This window comes from Myotis nattereri (assembly GCF_964212035.1).
Source record: "Myotis nattereri genome assembly, chromosome: 12".
NCBI classification, from domain to species: Eukaryota; Metazoa; Chordata; class Mammalia; order Chiroptera; family Vespertilionidae; genus Myotis; species Myotis nattereri.
In genome coordinates, this window is record NC_138087.1 from 9,472,582 (window position 1) to 9,493,948 (window position 21,367).

General features: G+C 41.8%; 1 protein-coding gene across 1 annotated transcript in view; it reads left to right on the forward strand.

Annotated features, from left to right (window-relative positions):
- Nucleotides 1-10,427, forward strand: part of PTPDC1 (protein tyrosine phosphatase domain containing 1) — an 84,295-nt gene extending 73,868 nt beyond the window's left edge. The window contains exons 8-10 of the mRNA XM_081103531.1: nucleotides 3,965-4,150; nucleotides 5,952-6,062; nucleotides 8,779-10,427. Coding sequence (XP_080959657.1) covers nucleotides 3,965-4,150; nucleotides 5,952-6,062; nucleotides 8,779-8,895 — 414 coding nt within the window. The 3' untranslated portion in view covers nucleotides 8,896-10,427. The remainder of the gene's footprint in view (nucleotides 1-3,964; nucleotides 4,151-5,951; nucleotides 6,063-8,778) is intronic.
- The last annotated feature ends 10,940 nt before the right edge of the window (nucleotides 10,428-21,367 follow it).

A 21,367-nucleotide genomic window follows, 5' to 3' on the forward strand; every position in this document is an offset into this window, starting at 1 on the left:
TCTTTGACTTACCTTAGATTCTGTTTTGTCTTATACTGACAACAGAATATCATTTTTTTTAACCTTTCACTATCTAGATTTTGTGAAGCCATGTTTCCCGTTAAAGGGGAATGCTTTGAAGAGGCATTGTAAATGCCATTTTTTAAGTTAATCATGTTTAACTTGGGGGGAAAAGAACATTAAAGACTAAAATAAAGGTGGTTTGGGTTAATTGTCATTTTATTTATTATACTGCAATAGCCATTGGAACAAAACTTATGGTCATTTTGTCAGTTGCTCTCTTGTCATTTTACATCTGTTTCCTTATTTATAGGAACATTTGGTTCTCAAAAATTGTTCCAAACAGAATGTTGAACTTTGAATTTTGAACAGGTGCATTTAACCTGAAATTATTCAATTCAGTTCAAACTGTGATGCTTTGAAATTAGGATTTTTCTACTGCACTCAAGTTTCAGTACTTCTCTTAAAAACAAACAAGTAATCTGTGCACATTGTAGAAATGCAGACAAATGAAAACATCATACTTTGATGTCTATTCTCTCAGACTTTCTCAGTACACATTTTATATTTTAAAAAACTTTTTTTCCCTGCTTATGCTGTTTTGTGGCCTCCATTGAAGACTTTTTAAAAATTTAAGTGGTGAATGTCTTTCCATGTCATATTTCAGCAACATTAATGTGTGCACAGTATTTCATTAAATGGGTTTACCATAATTTATTAGCCTATTATTATTGGCCACAGTAATCTAACTAAATCTTTATACATTTTCATTTTTCTTAGAAAACGTTCAGAAGTATGTACTGTCAAAAGGTATATATTGTCATGTTGCTAACAAAATGTTTATAATTGGTTTTTTATACTTTACATATCACCATTGGCTATGTTCTCTCTTCTCTCATTGTCATTGTGATAGGCAAAACTTGGTATGTTTAAAATTTTCTTTATTAATTTTGTATTTTGTATTTTGATTATGTCTATGCGGCTTTTGCCATTGAGATACTTGTCTAGTTTTTTACTAATTTGTAAGAATTTTTAATAGGTTCCTCTCACTCATGTATTTTACAGGTAAATTCCCCAGTTTGTAGTTTGCCTGTTAGAGGTACATTTTTTGACATAAATAAAAAATATTTTATGTAGTAAAAAAAAAGAGAGAGAGAGAGAGAGAGAGAGAGAAAAGCAATTAGTTACTTAGAAGGGAGCTCCCGTAAGACTGTCAGCTGATTTCTCAACAGAATCTTTATAGACCAGAAGGGATTGACATGAAATATTCAAAGTGATGAAGAGCAAGGACCTTGCAGCCAAGATTATTCCACCCAGCAAAGCTATCATTTAGAATTGAAAGACAGATACAAAGAGCTTCCCATATAAGAAAAAAACTAAAGGATTTCATCACCAACAAACCAGTATTATAAGAAATGTTAAAGGGTCTTCTTTAAGAAGAAGGAAAAAAAGATAAAAAATATGAATAATAAAATGGCAAGAAATATATATCTGTCTATTACTTTAAATGGTTTAAATGCTTCAATCAAAAGACATCAGGTGGCTGAATGGATAACAAAACAAGACCCATACGTATACTGTCCACAGGAGACTCACCTCAGATCGAAAGACAGACACAGACTGAATATAAAGGGGTGGAAAAGATAGTTCATGAAAATGGAAATGGGGAAGAAAAAAAAGCTGGGGTAGCAAAACTTATACCAGACAAAATAGACATAAACAAAGGCTATAACAAGAGACAAGGAACAACCCAGCAATTGCACTTCTGGGTATTTATGCAAAGTAACACAAAGCACTAAATCAAATAGACGTATACATCCATAGGTTCATTGCAGCAGCATTTACAGTAGCCAAGATATGGAGCAACATGTGTCCATCAACAGATGAATGGATAAAGAAGTGGTGAATACGTACAATGAATATGACTAAGCCATAAAAAAAGAATGAAATCTTACCATCTATAACAATATGGATGGACCTAGAGCAGTGGTTCTCAACCTTCCTAATGCCGCTACCCTTTAATACAGTTCCTCATGTTGTGGTGACCCCCAATTCCATTGTCACAAATTGAACATAATTAAAGCATAGTGATTAATCACAAAAACAATCTGTAATTATATATGTGTTTTTCCGATGGTCTTAGGCAACCCCTGTGAAAGGGTCATTCGACCCCCAAAGGGGTCGCGACCCACAGGTTGAGAACCGCTGACCTAGAGGGTGTTGTGCTGAGTGCAATAAACCAGACAGAGAAAGACAAATGTCAGACGATTTCACTTATATGTGAAATCAGAAAAGGAGAACAGGCAGAACAGAAACAGATTCATTGATACAGGGAATATTGATGCTTGCCAGAGGAGAGGGGACTTGGGGGACTGGGTGGAAAAGGTGAGGGGATTAAGAAGTAAAAATTGGTAGTTACAAGCAGTCACAGGGATGTAAAGTACAGCATAGGGAACATAGTCAATACTGTATGGTGTGTGATGGGCACTAGATTATCAAGGTGATCACTTTGTAAGTTATGTAAAGGTCTGATCTTTATATAACTTGAAACTAACATTGTACATCAACTATAATGAAAAATAAAAAGTCATTTAAAAGAAAAAGTAAAATGAACATGATTTAAATGGCATAATGCGCCTTGTCCCTATACTTTCTTGTCTTTTATCTCGTGATTTCACAGTAATACTTGGAGGCAGATGATATTATTCACAGGTTCTTTGTTAATCTATATAGTCCTTATAAATTAAGTATCACAGATGGGGGAACTATGGGTCCCAGGGATCACATGACATGCTTGCAGTCACATGGCCCAAATGCCCTAGAGCAGGATACAGCTCATGTGTTTAATACTTTTCATCGTTCTTATGTCTTTCCTAATCCCACTGAAGATTTCAGAAAACATTGATGTAACAGTCATTTAATAAGAGGGTCTTCGAGTTTTGTCGTTTCTGCCCAGCCTGTTTTCTCAAGTTGACTTATTTATGCCAGAGGACCCTGGTGGCATGAAGAAACATCACAGACTGGGTGGAGTAGACCTGGTGGGAATGCCTGTTTTGCCCTTTTCTCAATTTGAGCTCCTGGGCAAGTTATTTTATCTTTCCTGAGCCCCAGTACATTTGTCGATAGAGGGAATTGGGTTGCTGTAGAATCAGAGGTAAGTAATGTATCAGAGTTCCTATCATAAGGAAAGTGTTCTACAATTACAGAATGGGTGAATGAATGAATGGTAGCAGTTACTATGCTTATTACTATTGCAAGCATATTTCATTTACTAAAACATAAATCTGAAATTAAATGTCCTGTCAGAAATTACAATTCTTATCACTTTCCTCTGTTCTCTGTGAGGCAAAGTTTTAACATCGCCTGCCTAAATTATCTCCCGGCATGTGGGGTAGCGGCAAGACTTCCTAGTTTTTATACCCCATCAAATTTCAGGGTACAGTGCTTATTGTTTGTTAAATGCTACATAGGATTCTAAAGAATTTGAAATAAGGACATTTATCAACTTTTAGGCATTTTGGGGAATACACTTTAAAGTTTCAGTCAGAAGCTTTTCCTTACCCCAGGTTAATTTGCCAATGTTCTTTTATTTATAATTTTAATCTACCTTTCTACTTCATTGCAGCAAATATTTCTGATTTGTTCCCCAAGACCCTGAAAGGCAGGCTCCCTTCCTGAGCTGTTGCTGTGGTTTCTCAATGAGGTGGAAAGCTTAGGTTAATAACTAAGCCATTCTCTGCACTGGGAGCTTTAGGAGGCCTCAGGCTGCTCAACACCTGTGGGGCAGGGATGCACTTTATAGAGGGAAACAGGCTTAGAGAGGTTCAATATCTCAACCCAGTGTGCCTCCTGGATAGCTTGAGGTTCATCAGATGTCAGATGGTGCCTGCTTCCTCTCCCTCCCTCCCTTCTCTCTTCCTTATCTCTCCTCCCTCTTTCTCTTTTTTTCTTCCTTTCTTTTTAGAAAGAGCTAAATTCCCGAGACGGAGCTTGGGAAAGAATATGTGGTGAGAGGGATCCTTTCATCCTGTGCAGTTTGATGTGGTCGTGGGTGGAGCAGCTGAAGGAACCTGTGATAACCCAAGAGGATGTGAGCATGTTGGCTGACAGATGTGCAGATGCTGCAGACGCACTGTTTCTATTAGAGAAGGTAAGGTAGCTGCTGGGCCAAGTGATGCAGTTAATTGTGTAAGTTCACACACTAAAAAAAACCATTGTGAAAAGGGAATTCATATGGAATCACATATCTGTGTCTAATTTAAGTTTCTGTGTTTAAGTTTTTCCAAGAAATACCCAGTATAAACATTTAGAAGATACAAAAATAAAAAGAGAAATGCCCATAATCCCAGGAAAGCCACTTTAAACATTTTCACATCTTTCAGACTTATGACCACGTATGTTAACTTGGTAGAAATCATTTCATATACAACTTTATGCTTCATTTTTGCTCAAAATTATAACAGGTATATTTCCATGTTTAGTGTAACATTTTCATAAATATTAACTTGATGGACAGGTAATACTCTAACACTGTGGAGATATGTTATAATTAACCATTTTCACTTTCAAGTATTCGTTTCTACTTATTTACCATAAGTGTACAATGTGAAGAGCTGTGAGGTAGGTTGGAACATGCACTCATTTGTATTTTCTGTGAAAGGGAAGTGTGTCACGTACATATGTATGTAATCCATGTATAAAAGGTAGAAGACTATAAAAGGAAAAACAAGAAATGGATAGATAATGATGGTGATTGCCTTAGGGAACGTACTAGGAGACAATAGGTCTAGGGAGGGAGGGAAGGAAACTGACTTGTCATTGCAAATCCTTCTTACAATTTAATATTTTTAACCATAGAGAAATGTTACATTTTATTTAAAAATAGGCTTTGTTTTTATTTTAGGAAACTATTATCTCATAATCAGCCTTGCGTTACCTACTGTGCTGCTGTGTCTCCCGTTTCCACATCTGCGCTACTGCTGGTCACACAGACACGCAGACACACAGTGGTGTGATGCACGGCTTTAAGATGAGATGTTTCCTGCATTGGGAGACCTCTTAGGCTGGTTTCTCAGCAGGTAAATTACAGAGATGAGCCTGGAGAAGGGTTGAGGGACGCAGTTACCCTTCTTGGGTGGTGGCGGGCCAGGCCCTTGCTGAGCTGTAGATTCTGTGTTCACCTTTGTTCATCCCCCTGGCCCGGAAAGGTAGAGGATCCGTTTTACTGAAAAGGGAAGGTGACATAACTGCCCCAGGCACGCAGCCTGTGGCAGAGCAGGATTCACGCTCACGGTTCTGGCACAGCGTGTGCTCCCATCGTCACTCACTCTATGGCCACGGGTAGGCGTTGGCATCATGTCAGGGGCTTACTTCTGTCAGCGTCACTGTTGTGATTATGTGTGCTTGAGCAGATGTCCAGGTGCAGCCAGTGGCCCTGAGGGCCACGTGCATGGATGCCCACTGTGCAGGGGTGGGGCTTCTCCTTTGTTTCTCTGAGGGCAGCCCCAGGAACCAAGTCTGGACGCTTTGTCAGAGACCTTCTCCTAAGCTCCCAGGCTTCCCGGGGGCTGCCCAGTCTCTCCTGACACCCCGCCGTCCTCCAGTGTCTGCAGGCAGCAGGGCGAGCAGGTCCCTGGTTGCCGTGACATGTCAGCATACACAGCCCAACTGACGCCATTGTGTCCAGAAACAATAAGAGTGGATCATCCCTTCAGTTCACTTCAAGGAAAACATTTCATTTGAAATTGTGCTTCATGTAATAACTGAGCAGCTCCTGAAAGCATTCAGACACGTAACAGTAAACACTGGTAGAGCCCTTGGGAGAGAGTGTAGTGTTGGCGGTTATAAGCACTTGGTCACATGCCAGTTCCTGGCGCTCCACTTGCTTTGAGTTTATTTCTTGAGGCATTTTTCAAAAAAACTTGTTTGATTTCGATTTCTGCAAAAAACAGGGCCAGCACCAGACTATTCTTTGCGTGTTGCACTGCCTGGTGAGCCTGCAGCCAGTTCCCGTGGATGTGGAGGAAGCTGTCCTGGCCCACGCCATCCAAGCTTTCACCAAGGTGCGTGGCGCTTTCCCTCCTTCAGACCACAGCAGCATGACCTTTGCAAGTTAGAATCCAGAGGTCAGCTGCCTCCTCTAAAATAAAACTGTTAGCTACCTCTCCTCTTCGGGGAAATGTGTTTGACATTTCTTAAAAGTAGTTGCAGACTTTGGGCTAAAATTGCCCGTTTTCTAACAGTGATATTAGAAAATGCTGACCTGTGGGGTTTTTTTGTAGAACACTGAAACAAAGAGCTTTTATAAAGAGAAACAGTTGGGTATTGAGAAAATATTTTAAATGTTGTGCTAGTAGGAGTCAGAGAATTTTGTTGTTGAGCCAGTTCTACCTTGGGTCTGAACAAGAAATCATCTAGTGAGAATTCAGTGTCCAGCACTGACGATTAGGTAGTGTGTTCTAGTTGGCAAATCCTAAGCAGAGAGTAAAAAACGTTTCCTTCCTCTGCACATCCTTCTGGCTTATAACAGTCTTTCCTGGCTGAAGAAGAGTCAGGTGCCTGCCAAGTGAAGAGGTTTCCCTTACCCATTCAGCTAATTTTTTGGTACTTCTCACTTATGATATGAAAATGTCATTAAACAAAGAACCCAGCATTTCAATGATGGTGTCTGTGGTCAACACTAATGATGATATCAGTCATTATCGGTAATTCACCAGTCTCCTCCGCCTCCGCTCTTTCCAAAGTGATATTATTCTGGCAGGCTTTCTTGTTCCTCATCTGGAGCTTTATGGCACTAAGTTTCCAGAGTCAGCAGCGCAAACCCCAGTCACATGATCCTTTATGTCTATATTTTATTACATTTTCATAGGCCTTCATAGACCAAGAAGCTGCTTGCTGTGTGGGGAAGGCTGTGGTTTGGTACTTACCAAAGTAAACAGTGGAGACTGTTATTAATGTTAGTAAGTTTCTGTAAATATGATGGACAATATAATGAATGGTTAAGATAAAAATAAGTGTCTGATTTAACTGAAAATGATACTTAATATTGGTCTGTCCAAAATTCTTCACAACTCCTTTTGGCCTTTGAGGGAGATACTAGTGAAGAGTTAAATATGCCAGCTGTTCCAAATCTGTCCATAAAAATGTCAGGAGAGAGTCCTTGGGCCTCTCCCCCTGTGCACAATCATAGGAGCAGTGAGTGACAGCTCTTGTCCTGGGCTTCCCGTGTAGAAAAGGCCGTGTCTCCCTTCACGCAGAGCTCAGCAGGCTTGCTGCAGCCCTGCATTGAGATCCTCGGCTATGGTGCAAATGCCCTGCTTGTGCAGCGTCCACCTGTGCCCTCCACATCACCCCCATGTGACCTGGAGGGCAAAGGAACCCACATGTGATTATGTTGTTCAAGTTACAAGGTTGTTAGTCTCTGGCCCCGCAGTCTAGTGTCTCCTTCCAGGGTCCCCAAGCCAGCAGATGTCAGCATGTGAGCAGAGTGAAATCCCAGACGCTTCCCAGCACTTCACAAGGGGATGGCCCTCCCTCCCTCCAGGAGCAGGAGGAGGGGGTCACTGGCCAAGGGATCTCATCCTGTCACAGGAGTCACATGTGTCTTTGCGGGTCGGGTGGAAGCATGGTCATTGCTCTAGTTGTCCATCCTGCATCACTCCTAACCCTGTAGTACAGTGAACTTGGGCAGATAGTTTGCCTATGTGTACATGGTGCCTTCCCACCAAGGAAATGGCTACATAGGTTTTTATGTGTGTCACACCCATGTCAGGATCTCATATATAGTACTCACCGAAACCCTAAGGAGATGGGCATTGCGGCCTCCTCTTATATAGAGGTCAGGGATGACCCGAGGCTGCATGGCTGGCAGGTGGAAGGCCAGGCTCCTGTTAGGCCACCCCGGTGCAACACTGGTAGCTAGTGCACGTTGTTTTCATGAGGAGGCCTTGCCCTTATTCAGTGATCAGGTTCTGGTTCCAAAACACACTGCACACTCAGTGTCGACCGGATTCCTGACAGTGTATGAGTAGACTACATATACGGGCACTAGATTTAAGTCTTTGGGTGTTCATTGACCAATTTGTCATTGATGTAATTAGCAATTCTAATATGTAATTAAAATTAATGTGAGAAATGTATTGTGTGTATTTTTTAAATATATATTTTTATTGATTTCAGAAGAGAAGGAAGAGGGAGAGAGAGATAGAAATATCAGTGATGAGAGAGAATCCTTGATTGGCTGCCTCCTGCATGCTCCACACTGGGGATTGAGACCACAACATAATCATGTGCCCTGACCGGGAATTGAACTGTGACCTCCTGGTTCATAGGTCACCGCTCAACCACTGAGCCACGCTGGCCTGGCATATTGTGTATGCTTTTAAATTTATATATAATTTTGCCCTAACCGGTTTGGCTCAGTGGGTAGAATGTGGCCTGAGGACCAAAGGGTCCCAGGTTCAATTCCAGTCAAGGGCACATACCTCGGTTGCAGGCTCCTCCCTGGCCCGGGCCCTGGTCGGGGTGCATGCAGGAGGCAAGTAATCAGTGTGTTTCTCTGACATTGATATTTCTGTCTTTCCCTCTCCCACTCTCTCTAAAAGTCAGTGGAAAATATCTTCGGGTGAGGATTTTAAAAAGTTAATTAATTTTAAAAAATGTTATATATAATTTTGCTAATAAGTGTTATTTTTCCCCCATCCCATTTCTTTTCTCCCAAAATAGACTGGTTAAAATTCTTGTTTCAGTGTCCTGAATATAAATTTTCTTTGTCAACAGGTTCATTTTGATTCTGAAAATGGACCCATAGTTTACAACACCCTAAAGAAAATATTTAAGCACACACTTGAAGAAAAAAGAAAAATGACAAAAGACAGCCCTAAGCCTGGTGTTTAGTGCAGCTGACTTCCCTTCACTTCGAATATTTCAGACCAGAAGACCCAGGCGGCATTTCTGCTCCTAGAGGAACAAGGTCAAGTGCAGAGCTGCTTCATCTCCCAGCACTTTGCTTCGTGCTCATGGTTGTGCTAAGAATGTCTGCTTCTGTTTGGAGCAATTCTGTATTTTAAGATATCGTTGAGCTACATTTTTATGTTGAAAAATTGCCATAAAGTTGGTGCCGCTTTATTTATTTAACTGAATTAATATTGTTGTATTACTATTTTAAGTAATGTATGTTTACATCCTTATTCTTTTTGACATTTTGGAAAAAAGTTGTAACTCTTCTTTCCAAAACAATTATCTTGTTGGCAGAACTCCTACCATTTTTACCAAGTAGATGTCAGTAGTAAAATCTCAGTGTGTATCCATCCCCTGATGCATGATGTAAGGAAGTCACCAAGTGTCTTAAACCAAGTGTTTCTTATTTCTTAATAAGAAGGTTGTTGATACAATGTTTTTAAAGGATTTTTTCCAATTGTTGAAATCTTTTGTGTGTTTTTTCTTTTTATAAATGTGGCAAAGGGTTTAAAAATATATTCTTTTTCAGAGTAGTTTAGTTTTATTGTTAAAGGAATGACTGTGAGATGGTTGGGTTTTTTTTTTCCTTGTAGAAAGTAGACTTGCTCAGGCTTCTCGACAATGTTGCCAACCTTTGCTGTCACAGGAGACAGGAGTGGTTCTCACACATCAGCCTTATTCCCACTCCCCTGGGCTGCTGCTGAGTCAAATAGCATCTTCACAGAGGAATTGGGCTCAGTGGCCGGCACTGTGGAAGCTGCTCTGAAGCAGGACCCCACAGGAAGGCTGGCCTCCAGGCACTGCAGCCCTCCCCAGTGCCATGTCTGTTCATGCTGACGGGGTGATAGCGTGACATCTGGCCCATACCTCCCAGTCTGCCATTCTATAGACCAAGTTGCCTTTGACTGCCTTTTGACTAGAACAAGTAAGATTTTTAAGTTGAATTTGACCCACTTAGGTTATATTCGCCCTACTGGCTTTAGATAAGAACCTAAACTGGTTTCTTGTAGAACCAGACTATCAATCAGCTATTGAAGCCATAACTAATATTCAAATGAACAGGTGGGGTACCTAGGCCAAGCCAGAGAGGATCGAATTTTTTCCCAATAAAGGTGATATTAATCAAACCATTTTCAAACTAAAGAAACTACTTAATCATAAAGACAGAATGTCAGGAAAAGCTAATTAACAACAAATGAATTTTCTCTAACTTCTGCATTTGTGTATCAAGCTCTAGCACATTAAAAATATTTTAGTCATTATCAGTCTTACTAACTCTGCTGGCAAACACTAAATGCCATTTCCTCCCACACTGTTTGCATTTTCTTAGGAAATCAAATCCAATGAGTTTTCATGAACCGGGTTGTCCATTCCTGATATTTCTCATTTTCAAGTGCCTGATTTAGGAAATTAGGAGAAAAGACAACTGCATTTTATCCAAAGATATGTTATTAAAATGTTTTGTACCCAAAGAGATGTCTGTTCTCTTCTCATTCAGTCTCATGTGGGCAAGTGGCACCACGGCGTGTCTGATGGTGTGACCCCCCTGTGCGCCTCTAAAATCTAAGTACACCCACTCACAAAGGAGAGCCGGTGGGAGAGCTCATTAGGCTGTATACAGGTACTGTATTTATTTGAATAAAAGTGGAAATAACCCAAACGCTTATCTTTTACTTCTTCAGCTTGGGAGTCACGCACATCCTGATGCAGTTGGTGGTTAGACTATCCTGATGGGCAGACTGAGCTTTAGGCTGAACAGGCAGCTAGTCAAGCTCTCCTCAATTTCGACTCTGTGGGATCAGAATGACCAAGGGTGTCAGAGGACCCGGGTTGGAGAATTCTAAGAGGAATGGGCAAGGAAAATAAGGCTGACAAGATTCCTGACTTCCTGTTTTTGAATGGATGAGGAATTCTTAGTTGCCCAGAGAATAGAAATCTACCTATAGGAAGAAGTTACAGGTTGCAAAATTCAGCTCAGCACAAGTAGGGAGGGCCAAGAGCAGGCATTCAGAAGTTCCTACCCCAGGGAGCACATGCATTGTCTTGCCTATTTCTCTTACCAGACCTAGAGAGGAAAGACTCTTGCCTGAGGAAAGAATCCCACCCATTCTGAGTGACTTTGAACCATGCCTTCCTCCTCCTGAAACCACCTGCCTATGGAGCTTGGAACCAGGTAAAGCTGCCCAGCACAGAGGGCCCCATCAGGGACCCTGAGACCCTCTTAGCATTCGACTCCATGATGGCATCATAGAGCCTCAGCTGGTCCGTAAGTGCAGTGAAGATGCCCCACATGTTTGGTCTGGAAAGACTGCACTGGCTGTGCTGCTCACAGGGCCTCTAGCACAGCACACTTAGGACGTGAACGATTTCTGCCACTTCTGGGCTTTGCTACTTTATAGCATTGGCTGATGCTCTTTGAGATAAAGTAATGCTGCTTCAGAGATTGCTTTGTCTATTTGCATAACTCAAAAGTACTGTGCTGATCAGCTTAGTCATATCTCTAACCAGCCTCCCAGTATTATCTGAGAAAGAGTATGTGCTGTCAATCACTCTAGATTCCATGAAAACAGCAATAGTCATAGTTAATAGAGATAACATCCCTATTTTCTCTTAAATGGAGAATGCTTCTATGCCTGCTGCTATTTCAGGCTCTTCTCTAGATGTCTGGAAAATGTTCCAGACACAGTGTCTTATAGACAGAGTGCATGCCTCAAGATCTTGATATTCGAAGGGCTACAAATCATTTGGGGCTAGCTTAAAAGCGACTGTTTACCCATAGGATCTTTGTTCCAAATTTACAAGCATTGATGTATTTTCAGTGCAAGTAAATCAAGAACAGCATTCCCTTTGGTGCTTTTTGTTTGTGTAAATGTGGCCCAGGATTATTAGCACCTTATTTTAAGTTGTTCTTTACAATGTGAGATGGTTGAATATTGTGTACAGATAAAAATGGCATGACACAAGTTCCACAAATCCTGTTACCCAATGGTGCATTACTTTTTAGTCATGCTTTTAGACATGAGCTGATGTTTGATTAGCCCAGCACTACAATAAAACTGATTTATAAGTAATCACAATGGGGCCATTTACTAGTGGAGCTGTGGTGAACCTTCATTCCAAGCCAGCCAATAAAATATGCAATCACTGAAAATAATCTATCTACTTATATAAAAACCCTGGGTGTAACATCACATCCAGAAGCTCGACCAACCAGAAGGAAGTCAGTCCTGCAGGGGTCGTCTTGGAAACGGCTGCACCCTCCCCCAGCTGTTTCCCAGAGGGCGAGGTTTCAGGCAGGAACCCGCCCTCGGAGCAGAGTGTGGAAGTACTGAGTCCTGGGTTGCCTTGCCAGAGCTGCTTCCCGCGAGGCCTGAGGGAAGAACCCACCTTCGGAGCGCCAGGAGCGCCCAGCAGCAGTCAGTCCTGGGTTGCTGAGGCAGTGGCCACAGCGTGGTAGAACTCTGGGTCTGGCCCAACAGGGGGCGTGGCCAGCCTTCAAACCAGACCCTGACAGTAGGGAGGAGGCAGCCCTATTCCTCACAGAATTTGCTGTTGGATAGCTTGCTGTCAGTGGCCTGCCAGCCAGGAACCCCATTCACCTGCACCCTGGACCCTGACAGGAGGGAGGAGGGAGCCCCATTCCTCATGGAATCGACAGGTGGCCAACTTGCTGTCAGGGGCCTGCCAGCTAGGAATCCTATTCACCTGCATATCTGTATAAAGTTTTAATACATTATATTAGAGGTCGTGGTGGTACTGTTTTACCCACAGCATCTACAGGAATTGCTGCAAATTTACTTCTTGGTGGAAGCACCTTCCATTCCCAATATAAATTACTGATTCCATTAAATGAAACTTCAATTTCTAGACTCGATATAAAGAGTGAAGTTGCTAAAACTATTAAAAAGGCCCAACTTCTCATTATTGATGAATGCACCATGGCATCCAGTCATGCTATAAATGCCATAGACAGATTACTAAGAGAAATTATGAGTCTGAATGTTGTATTTGGTGGGAAAGTTCTCCTTCTTGGAGGGGATTTTCGACAATGTCTCAGTATTGTACCACATTCTATGGGATCGGCCATAGTACAAACAAGTTTAAAATACTGCAATGTTCAGGGATGTTTCAGAAAGTTGTCTCTTACAACAAATATGAGATCAGAGGATTCTGCTTATAGTGGATGATTAGTAAAACTTGGAGATGGCAAACTTGATAGCAGTTTTCATTTATGAATGGATATTATTGAAATCTCCTGGGAAATGATTTGTAATGGATCTATTATTGAAGCTACCTTTGGAAATACTATATTTATAGATAATATTAAAAATGTATCTAAACGTGCAATTCTTTGTCCAAAAAATGAGCATGTTCAAAAATTAAATGAAGACATTTTGGATATACTCGATGGAGATTTTCACACATATTTGAGTGATGATTCCATTGATTCCACAGATGTTGCTGAAAAGGAAAATTTTCCCATCGAATTTCTTAATAGTATTACTCCTTCGGGAATGCCATGTCATAAATTAAAATTGAAAGTGGGTGCAATCATCATGCTATTGAGAAATCTCAATAGTAAATGGGGTCTTTGTAATGGTACCAGATTTATTATCAAAAGATTATGACCTAACATTATCGAAGCTGAAGTATTAACAGGATCTGCAGAGGGAAAGGTTGTTCTGATTCCAAGAATTAATTTGTTCCCATCTGACACTGGCCTCCCATTTAAATTGATTCAATGGCGGTTTCCCATGATGCCAGCATTTGTGATGACTGTTGATAAATCACAAGGACAAACTCTAGACAAAGTAGGCATATTCCTACCTGAACCCGTTTTCGCACATGGTCAGTTATATGTTGCTTTCTCTCGAGTTTGAAGAGCATGTGATGTTAAAGTTAAAGTTCTAAATACTTCATCACAAGGGAAATTAGTCAAGCACTCTGAAAGTGTTTTCACTCTTAATGTGGTATACAGGGAGATATTAGAATAAGTTTAATCACTTTATCAGTCATTTTTTGCATCACTGTTGTTTTTCTATCATGTTTTTGTTGTTTTCATATCATGTTTTTGTCATTTTTATATCATGCCTCTGTTGTTATATCCTTTTGTTACTGTTTATTTATTAATAAATTTATATATTATTTTCATATACATTTTACTAATTTCCTTTCATCTCTCACACTTCTATTATAAAGGGCAAATAGCAATATTAAAATATCTCCGCTAATTAATTCCCTTTTAACACATTGTTTGTGGGTAGTTTTTATCACACGCTAGCAGGTGGCGCGGGCCATTTTTGCTAATTTTTTGCGCAAATGGCAACGTTCAGTATAATTATGATAACTTTAGTTTATGTATTTATATGTTACCCGCATTCTACTGCTAGTCTATAAAAAACGTATCCTGCGTCTATAAAATACGTGTCCCGTGCTCTACTACCAGTCAACGTAAAACGTATAAATACGTTTCCCGCATACAATGTGTTAATGTGCATGAATTTCGTGCACCAGGCTACTAGTATATATATATACCGGCCAACCGGTCAGAAGGTATGACACGCAATGACCACCAGGGGGAAGACAATGCACAGGCATGGAAACATGGAACAGACTGGTGAATCTCAGAGGGAAGGGGAGGGGAGAGTGCAGGAAGAGATTAACCAAAGATCTTATATGCATACTAGAGGCCTGGTGCATGGATTTGTGCACCATTGGGATCCCAGGCCTGACCTGTGGAGATTGAGCCAAAACCAACTCTCCAACATCCCCTGAGGGGTCCTGGATTGCGAGAGAGTGCAGGCCAGGCCAAGGGACCCACCGGTGCACAAATCCGTACACTGGGCTTCTAGTGTCACAATAAGACTTTAATATCATAAGCCCTTTTGTACTGAAAATGAAAGTTTCAGCCCTGGCTGGTGTGGCTTGGTGGGTTGGGCATCATCCCATGCAGCACAAGGTTGCCAGCTCAATTCCTGGTAAGGGCACAATCCTGTGCTTCTGGCTCAATCCCCAGTGGGGGCCTGAAGGAGGCAGAGCAATGTTTCACTCTTGCATCGATGTTTCTCTTTCTCTCTTTTCCTTTCCCTCTGAAAAAAATCAATAAAAAAATCTTTAAAAAGAGTTTCCTATATCCACTGCAACTTCTGTCACAACGGAAGGCTCTATGCCCTTGCTGCCTATCTTTCTTGAATATAATGAAAAGATGTTTTACTCTTAAGATTGCCTACTTGGAGGAGTAGTTATGATTTTGGAATAGGTTCCTCCTTACATGACCATTTGATCACAGTCTGCAAATACTACTTGGTTTTGATTTAGTGGGTTGCTTTGTCATTTTCTTTCTCTTAAAAATAAAAATGTAAGCAAATGACTCAGTCATTCAATTAGGTCTAACCATGGTGGAATGGCCATTGCTGAAGGTGAAAAAAGGCCAAATATTGGCCATTTCATATGGTTCAACCGAATACTAAATGCAATATTTCTGGGACCAGTAGATGACGTGTCCTAAATGATTTTTGGCAAAGTTAATTAGATTAGATGATCAATTATTTTCTGAGACTCTCTTGTATGCTCACAGTAGTTCCAATATAAGTGGAAGACAATATGAGGCACATTGTTTCAGCAACAGGTTTGTGCCTACTCTGTGCTTGGCCCTCTGCTGATGCTGGGGACATTCAGGAATCATATCCACCCCTCCAGCTAGGAGTTGAGTCTAGTACACGTCCACATGGACCATGTCACTTGTTCAGGCTGTCTTCTCCCTCTGTCAGCACTCTAATTGAGTTCTGCATTGTCGGCCGCCTCGCTACACCTTCAATCCACACTTCCATTCTTTCTATACAGTGCTGAGTGGTTAAGTCTCAACACTTTATCATTCTGTTAATTCAGAATGCCCTTCAAAACTTGGCTCTGATTCCTTGGAACAAAATATGTGCTAATTAGCTCTTTGTTAAATGTTATTATATTCAGCTATCTGACTATCCCATAGCCCAGAGAGATGGGGAGGTACTATGGGCAGAATCATGCCCTCCTAAAATTCAGTGTTGAGTTCCCAACCTCTAGTACCTCATAATGTGACTAAACTTGGGTTTAAAGAGGAAATTAAGTTAATATGAGGTCATTAGAGTGGGCTTTAATCCAACATGACTGATGTCCTTACAAGAAGAGGAGATTAGGACACAGACACACACAGAGGGAAGACAATGTGAAGATACAAGGAATAGACAGTCATTTACAAACCAAGGAGAGAGGCCTCAGGAGAAACCAGCCCTGCTGACACCCTGATCTCGGACTTCCAGCCTCCAGGACTGTGAGGAAACAAATGTCTGTTATTTAAGTTGCCCAGTCTGTGGTATTTGTTCTGTTCCCTAAGCTGACAGAATAAGAGACAAAATTGCCTGTTCCTCCTCAGTACTGCCACTGTACCTTGTGTGTGTTTCTCTATAGATGTACCTCAAACTTGGTTTTGCCTGTTTTTAAACTTTACATAAATTGAAAAATGCAGTGTGTATCCTTTTGTGACTTGCTTTTGTTGTTCAGCACACACATTTATCTGGGTTGATGTGTGATGCTGCAGTTCACATGTGCTTACATGGCACTCCATGTGTGGATACACCATAACTTATCCCTTTGGCTTGTGGTAGACACTGGGTGGTTAATATGTGTACATGAATATAACATGTGAATGCACTGCCAGTGTCTCTAGCCTTTGTTGCTTAGGGTGGAAGTTATGGATGTTGGGGTTATGTTCATGTTCAGTTTCCTATGCAATGACAAGTATTTCCAAAAATAAGTGTACCCATTTATACCCGCAGCAGCAGTGAACAAGAGTTCTCGTTTGCTCTGTGTCCTTGTCAACACTTAGTACTGTCTCAATTCTTTTTTAAAATAAATCTTTATTGTTCAGATTATTACAGATGTTCCTCTTTCTCTCCCCCCCCCCATAGCTCCCCTCCACCTGGTTCCCACCCCACCCCATGCCCTTACCCCCCGCCACTGTCCTCATCCATAGATGTAAGATTTTTGTCCAATCTCTTCCCGCACCCCTCACACCCCCTTCCCCCTGAGAATTGTCAGTCCACTCCCTTTCTATGCCCCTACTTCTATTATATTCACCAGTTTATTCTGACTTAATTTTTAGATTCACTTGTTGATAGATATTTATTTGTTGTCACTTTGTTGTTCACAATTTTTATCTTTACCTTTTTCTTCTTCTTCCTCTTCTTAAAGAATATCCTTCAGCATTTCATATAATCCTGGTTTGGTGGTGATGAACCCCTTTAGCTTCTTCTTGTCTGTGAAGCTCTTTATCTGACCTTCAATTCTGAATGATAGCTTTGCTGGGTAGAGTAATCTTGGTTGCAGGTTCTTGCTATTCATCACTTTGAATATTTATTGCCACTCCCTTCTGGCCTGCATGGTTTCTGTTGAGAAATCAGCTGACAGTCGTATGGGTACTCCCTTGTAGGTAACTAACTGTTTTTCTCTTGCTGCTTTTAAGATTCTCTTGTTGTCTTTAGCCCTTGGCATTTTAATTATGATGTGTCTTGGTGTGGTCCTCTTTGGATTCCTCTTATTTGGGGTTCTCTTCACTTCCTGGACTTGTAAGTCTATTTCTTTATCAGATAGGGGAAGTTTTCTGTCATGATTTCTTCTAATAGGCTTTCAGTATCTTGCTCTCTCTCTTCATCTGGCACCCCCATAATTCAGATGTTGGTACGTTTGAAATTGTCCCAGAGGCTCCTTACACTATCTTCATGTTTTTGGATTTTTTTTTCTTTTTGCTTTTCCGGATGGGTGTTTTTTGCTTTCTTGTATTTCAAATCTTTGACTTGATTCTTAGGATCCTCTAGTCTGCTATTGGATCTCTGTATATTATTCTTAATTTCAGTCAGTATATGCTTAATTTCTGACTGGTCCTTTTCCTTTTTTTTTTTTTTTTTTTTTGGCATTCTCATTAAGATCTTTGAAGGTCTCACTAAGTTCCTTGGCCGTTTGTAGAAGATTCTTGAGTAACCTTAGAACTGTGGTTTTGAACTCTATGTCCTCCATTCGTTTGCTTTCCTCCCATTTCTTTCATTTGTGACATGTTTCTTTGTCTCCGCATTTTGGCTGACTGCGAGGACCCGCTGTGTCTATAGTGGAAGAACTGCTGTGCTGGAGACACCCTTATGGGGTAGGACTTGCTTCAGTGTGGCTTTGGTGCTCACTGAGTCTGCCTCTTGAGTGTGTCCTTTATGGATGTGAGGAGTTGAAATCTGGTATCTGACCACTGGGTACCCTGGCTCCTGGATCTCCAAGTCAACCACTGTGAGTCCACCCAGCAGGAGCTACAGCGATATCAGCAGATTTCTCCTCTTTGTTTGGGGTTTGGAAGTTTTGGAGCTCTCTGACCCAGCTGCAGTTTGTTAGATTAGGCTGCAAAAGGGCAGTAGGTTCCTTTGCCCTGCTGGGCACAGCTTGGGTGGGGATGTAACTTGAGTGGGGCGTGGTCTCACAGAATCACCAGGGCAGAGCAAACAGTAATGGCTTTCGTCAGCCATCTCCAACCATTCCTCGCATCTCGGCGTCTCTGCGTCCCAGAGTCCCCGAGTCCCGTGCCCCCACAGTAACAATGATCCCTGCGAGCAGCTCTGCGAGAAAGCCACCCTTGCTTTCTGACCTGCTGCAAGACAGTCCAGTTTCTCCCCGTAGGAGTCTGGGTCCCCAGAGTCTCACCATAAACGAGTTCAGTGCATTCGGGAGCTTGTATCCCCTTATGATTGGAAAAAAAAAAACTGCGCACCCAGTTGCAGCCCTCCTCACACGCACCTCCATACCTCTCTGCTCTTGGCACCTCTGCACCTCCTACCCAGTCTCAATGCACTTTTTTCTTTCCTTCTAGTTGTAGAACTTCCACTCGGCCAGCTTTCCCATGGTTCTGGATGATAGCTATTTTGTCTTTTAGTTGTAGTTTTAATGTGGTTGTGGGGGTCAGCACATACAGGTTTATACTTTATGCCGCCATCTTGGTTCTCAGTACTGTCTCACTTCTTGATTTTTGCCACATCCGGTTGGTGTAAGATAGTGTCCCAAAGTGTTAGGTTATTACATGTCGGAACCATTTGTACACCCTGCCAAGTGCTTGTTCACTTACGCATCTATTTCTCCAAGGGCTTAAACACGTGGTGCTATATTTGGTGGTTTTTCTTTCTTTTCATCCACAAGACCTGTCACTCCTAGTGTTAACACCTAGCACATGGAAGGGACTCAACAAATGGGGAAGACCAAGAGGTGTAAAAAAGGTGACCATAGGCAAGGGGTGTGGAGGCTTGAGGAATGCCACTGTGGGGACCCAGAGATCCCTTGCTTCCCATTGTTCCAGTGTGCAGAAGCCCAGGACTGCCAATAGGCACAGAAAAGAAAGCTCTGAGGGACACCTGCTCTCTGAGACAAAGGACAGCCTATCAACAGGAAGACCTTCTGATAGCATCTGCTTCAGTCAAACACCAGGGAGACCACCACCTCTTGCAGCACCCTACTACCCCTCCAGGGAAAGCCAGTAGTGATCGATCCCCACCCCCACGTGGTATTACTAGGTAGGTGGGGCTGATGCTTTGTCCCCACCAACAGAACAGGCTGTGGGGTTCCAATTCCCCCATTCGAATGGGGGCAGGGGCATCTCAATGAGTTGAGCAGTGGAGACGTAAGCAATGGAGGAAGCTGGTCACACTCCTGTAGCACGTCTTCCCACCCCAGTGCCAGTGAGCCCAGGAGAGCTGAGTTCTCCCCAGCACCAGGAGACTACACGACATGGCACAGAGCAGGCTGGTCAGCACTCCCACCAGCACCGAGGAGCAGAGCATAATGACAAGGCCAGCCTAGTAGCTCACATGCTGTCTCCTGACCCTCCTCTCCCCTAGCATTGGTGGGCAGAGGGAGCTTACACCACCTGGAAGGAAAGTGCCGCAGGTGGCATTAGGGGCAGAGGGGAAGCTGCACGGCCCCACCATCAGCAAGGAGGCAGCCTGAGTCAGCACTGCTTGGGGGCACAGGAATGGCAGGCCCACGACACACCCACCCAGTCCCATCCACAACCCAAGGGGCTGCCCGAGTAAATATGGCCAAAGGAAGTCCCCTGAACAAAAGCCAGTGCTACAGAAGGAAGGGCTTGAAAGGAAAAGAGAACATTGGAATGAGTCGACCTAATGGACTGCGGCCATAAGTTTATTATATCATACTTAACGGTTACAACAAAAAGATAGCACCATCTGATGCAGTGTTCAGCATATATGGAGGAAATAGCTAGGGAAATTATATTTAAAAGTAGGGAGTGCAGTGAATAGGGACATAATGGAAGTAATGTTTTTGCACTTCATTCAAAGTAGTAAAACATTGCCCACAGATGGTGCCAAGTTATATACGCAATCCCTAAGAAAATCATGGAACTGACATGCTCAAAGACCATGATAGATCAGGATAAAAAAATTTTTTTAATGTTCAAGTAACCCACAAAAAAAGAAAAGAAGCAAGAATGAGAAAAACGGCAAACAGAACTCAATAAAATGATGTAAGTTTTAACATCAATTACCTTAAATTCAGATGGTCCAATTGCATCAGTTAGGTTGGCAGAATGGATTAAAAACATGACTAATAAGTGCCATCTACAAGAAACTCACCAAAATATGTTATAGACAGGTTAAAGTAAAAGAACAGAAAAAGATATGCAAACATTACATTTTTAAAGCGGGAATGATTTTATTAGTATCAGGTAAAATAAACGTTAGGGCAAAGAAAATTACTAGAAACATTGCACAATGGTAAAAGGATCAATACACTGGGGACACAATCCTGAATATGTACATACTAGACACAATAACATGAAGCAAAACTGAAAAGCTGGAAGGAGAAATAGACAGTGAGGGCTGGACTGCACCCCATTCTCAGCAACAGGACTGCTAGACAGAAAGCGAGGGGGAAGGACTAAAACACACGTACGTGCACACACACATGACCCTGGTTTCTGCACACATGTAACACTAACGTACACCCATGACAGTGGCTCCTGCACACAATACGTGCACACAGGCATACAGGACACTGGCTCCCACACAGGACACACACACACGGACACACACAACACTGGCTCCTATGCAGTAGTTCTGACTGGTGTGTCTCAGGACACCTGTGCTCTCCTAAAAACCATTAGGTTCTTCAAAGAGCTTTTGTTTATGTGTATTATATCTATATTGGAAATTAATAAAATTTTCTAAAATAATCCATTTTAAAAGAACATAAACCCATTCACTACTTAAGTATATTTTCCTAAACCAAAGTAAGAGTGGTATTGATTTTAAAGTTTTGCAAATCTAATGTCTGACTTAAAAGACAGTTGGATTCTCTTCTCTGCCTCTGCTTCACACATCATGTA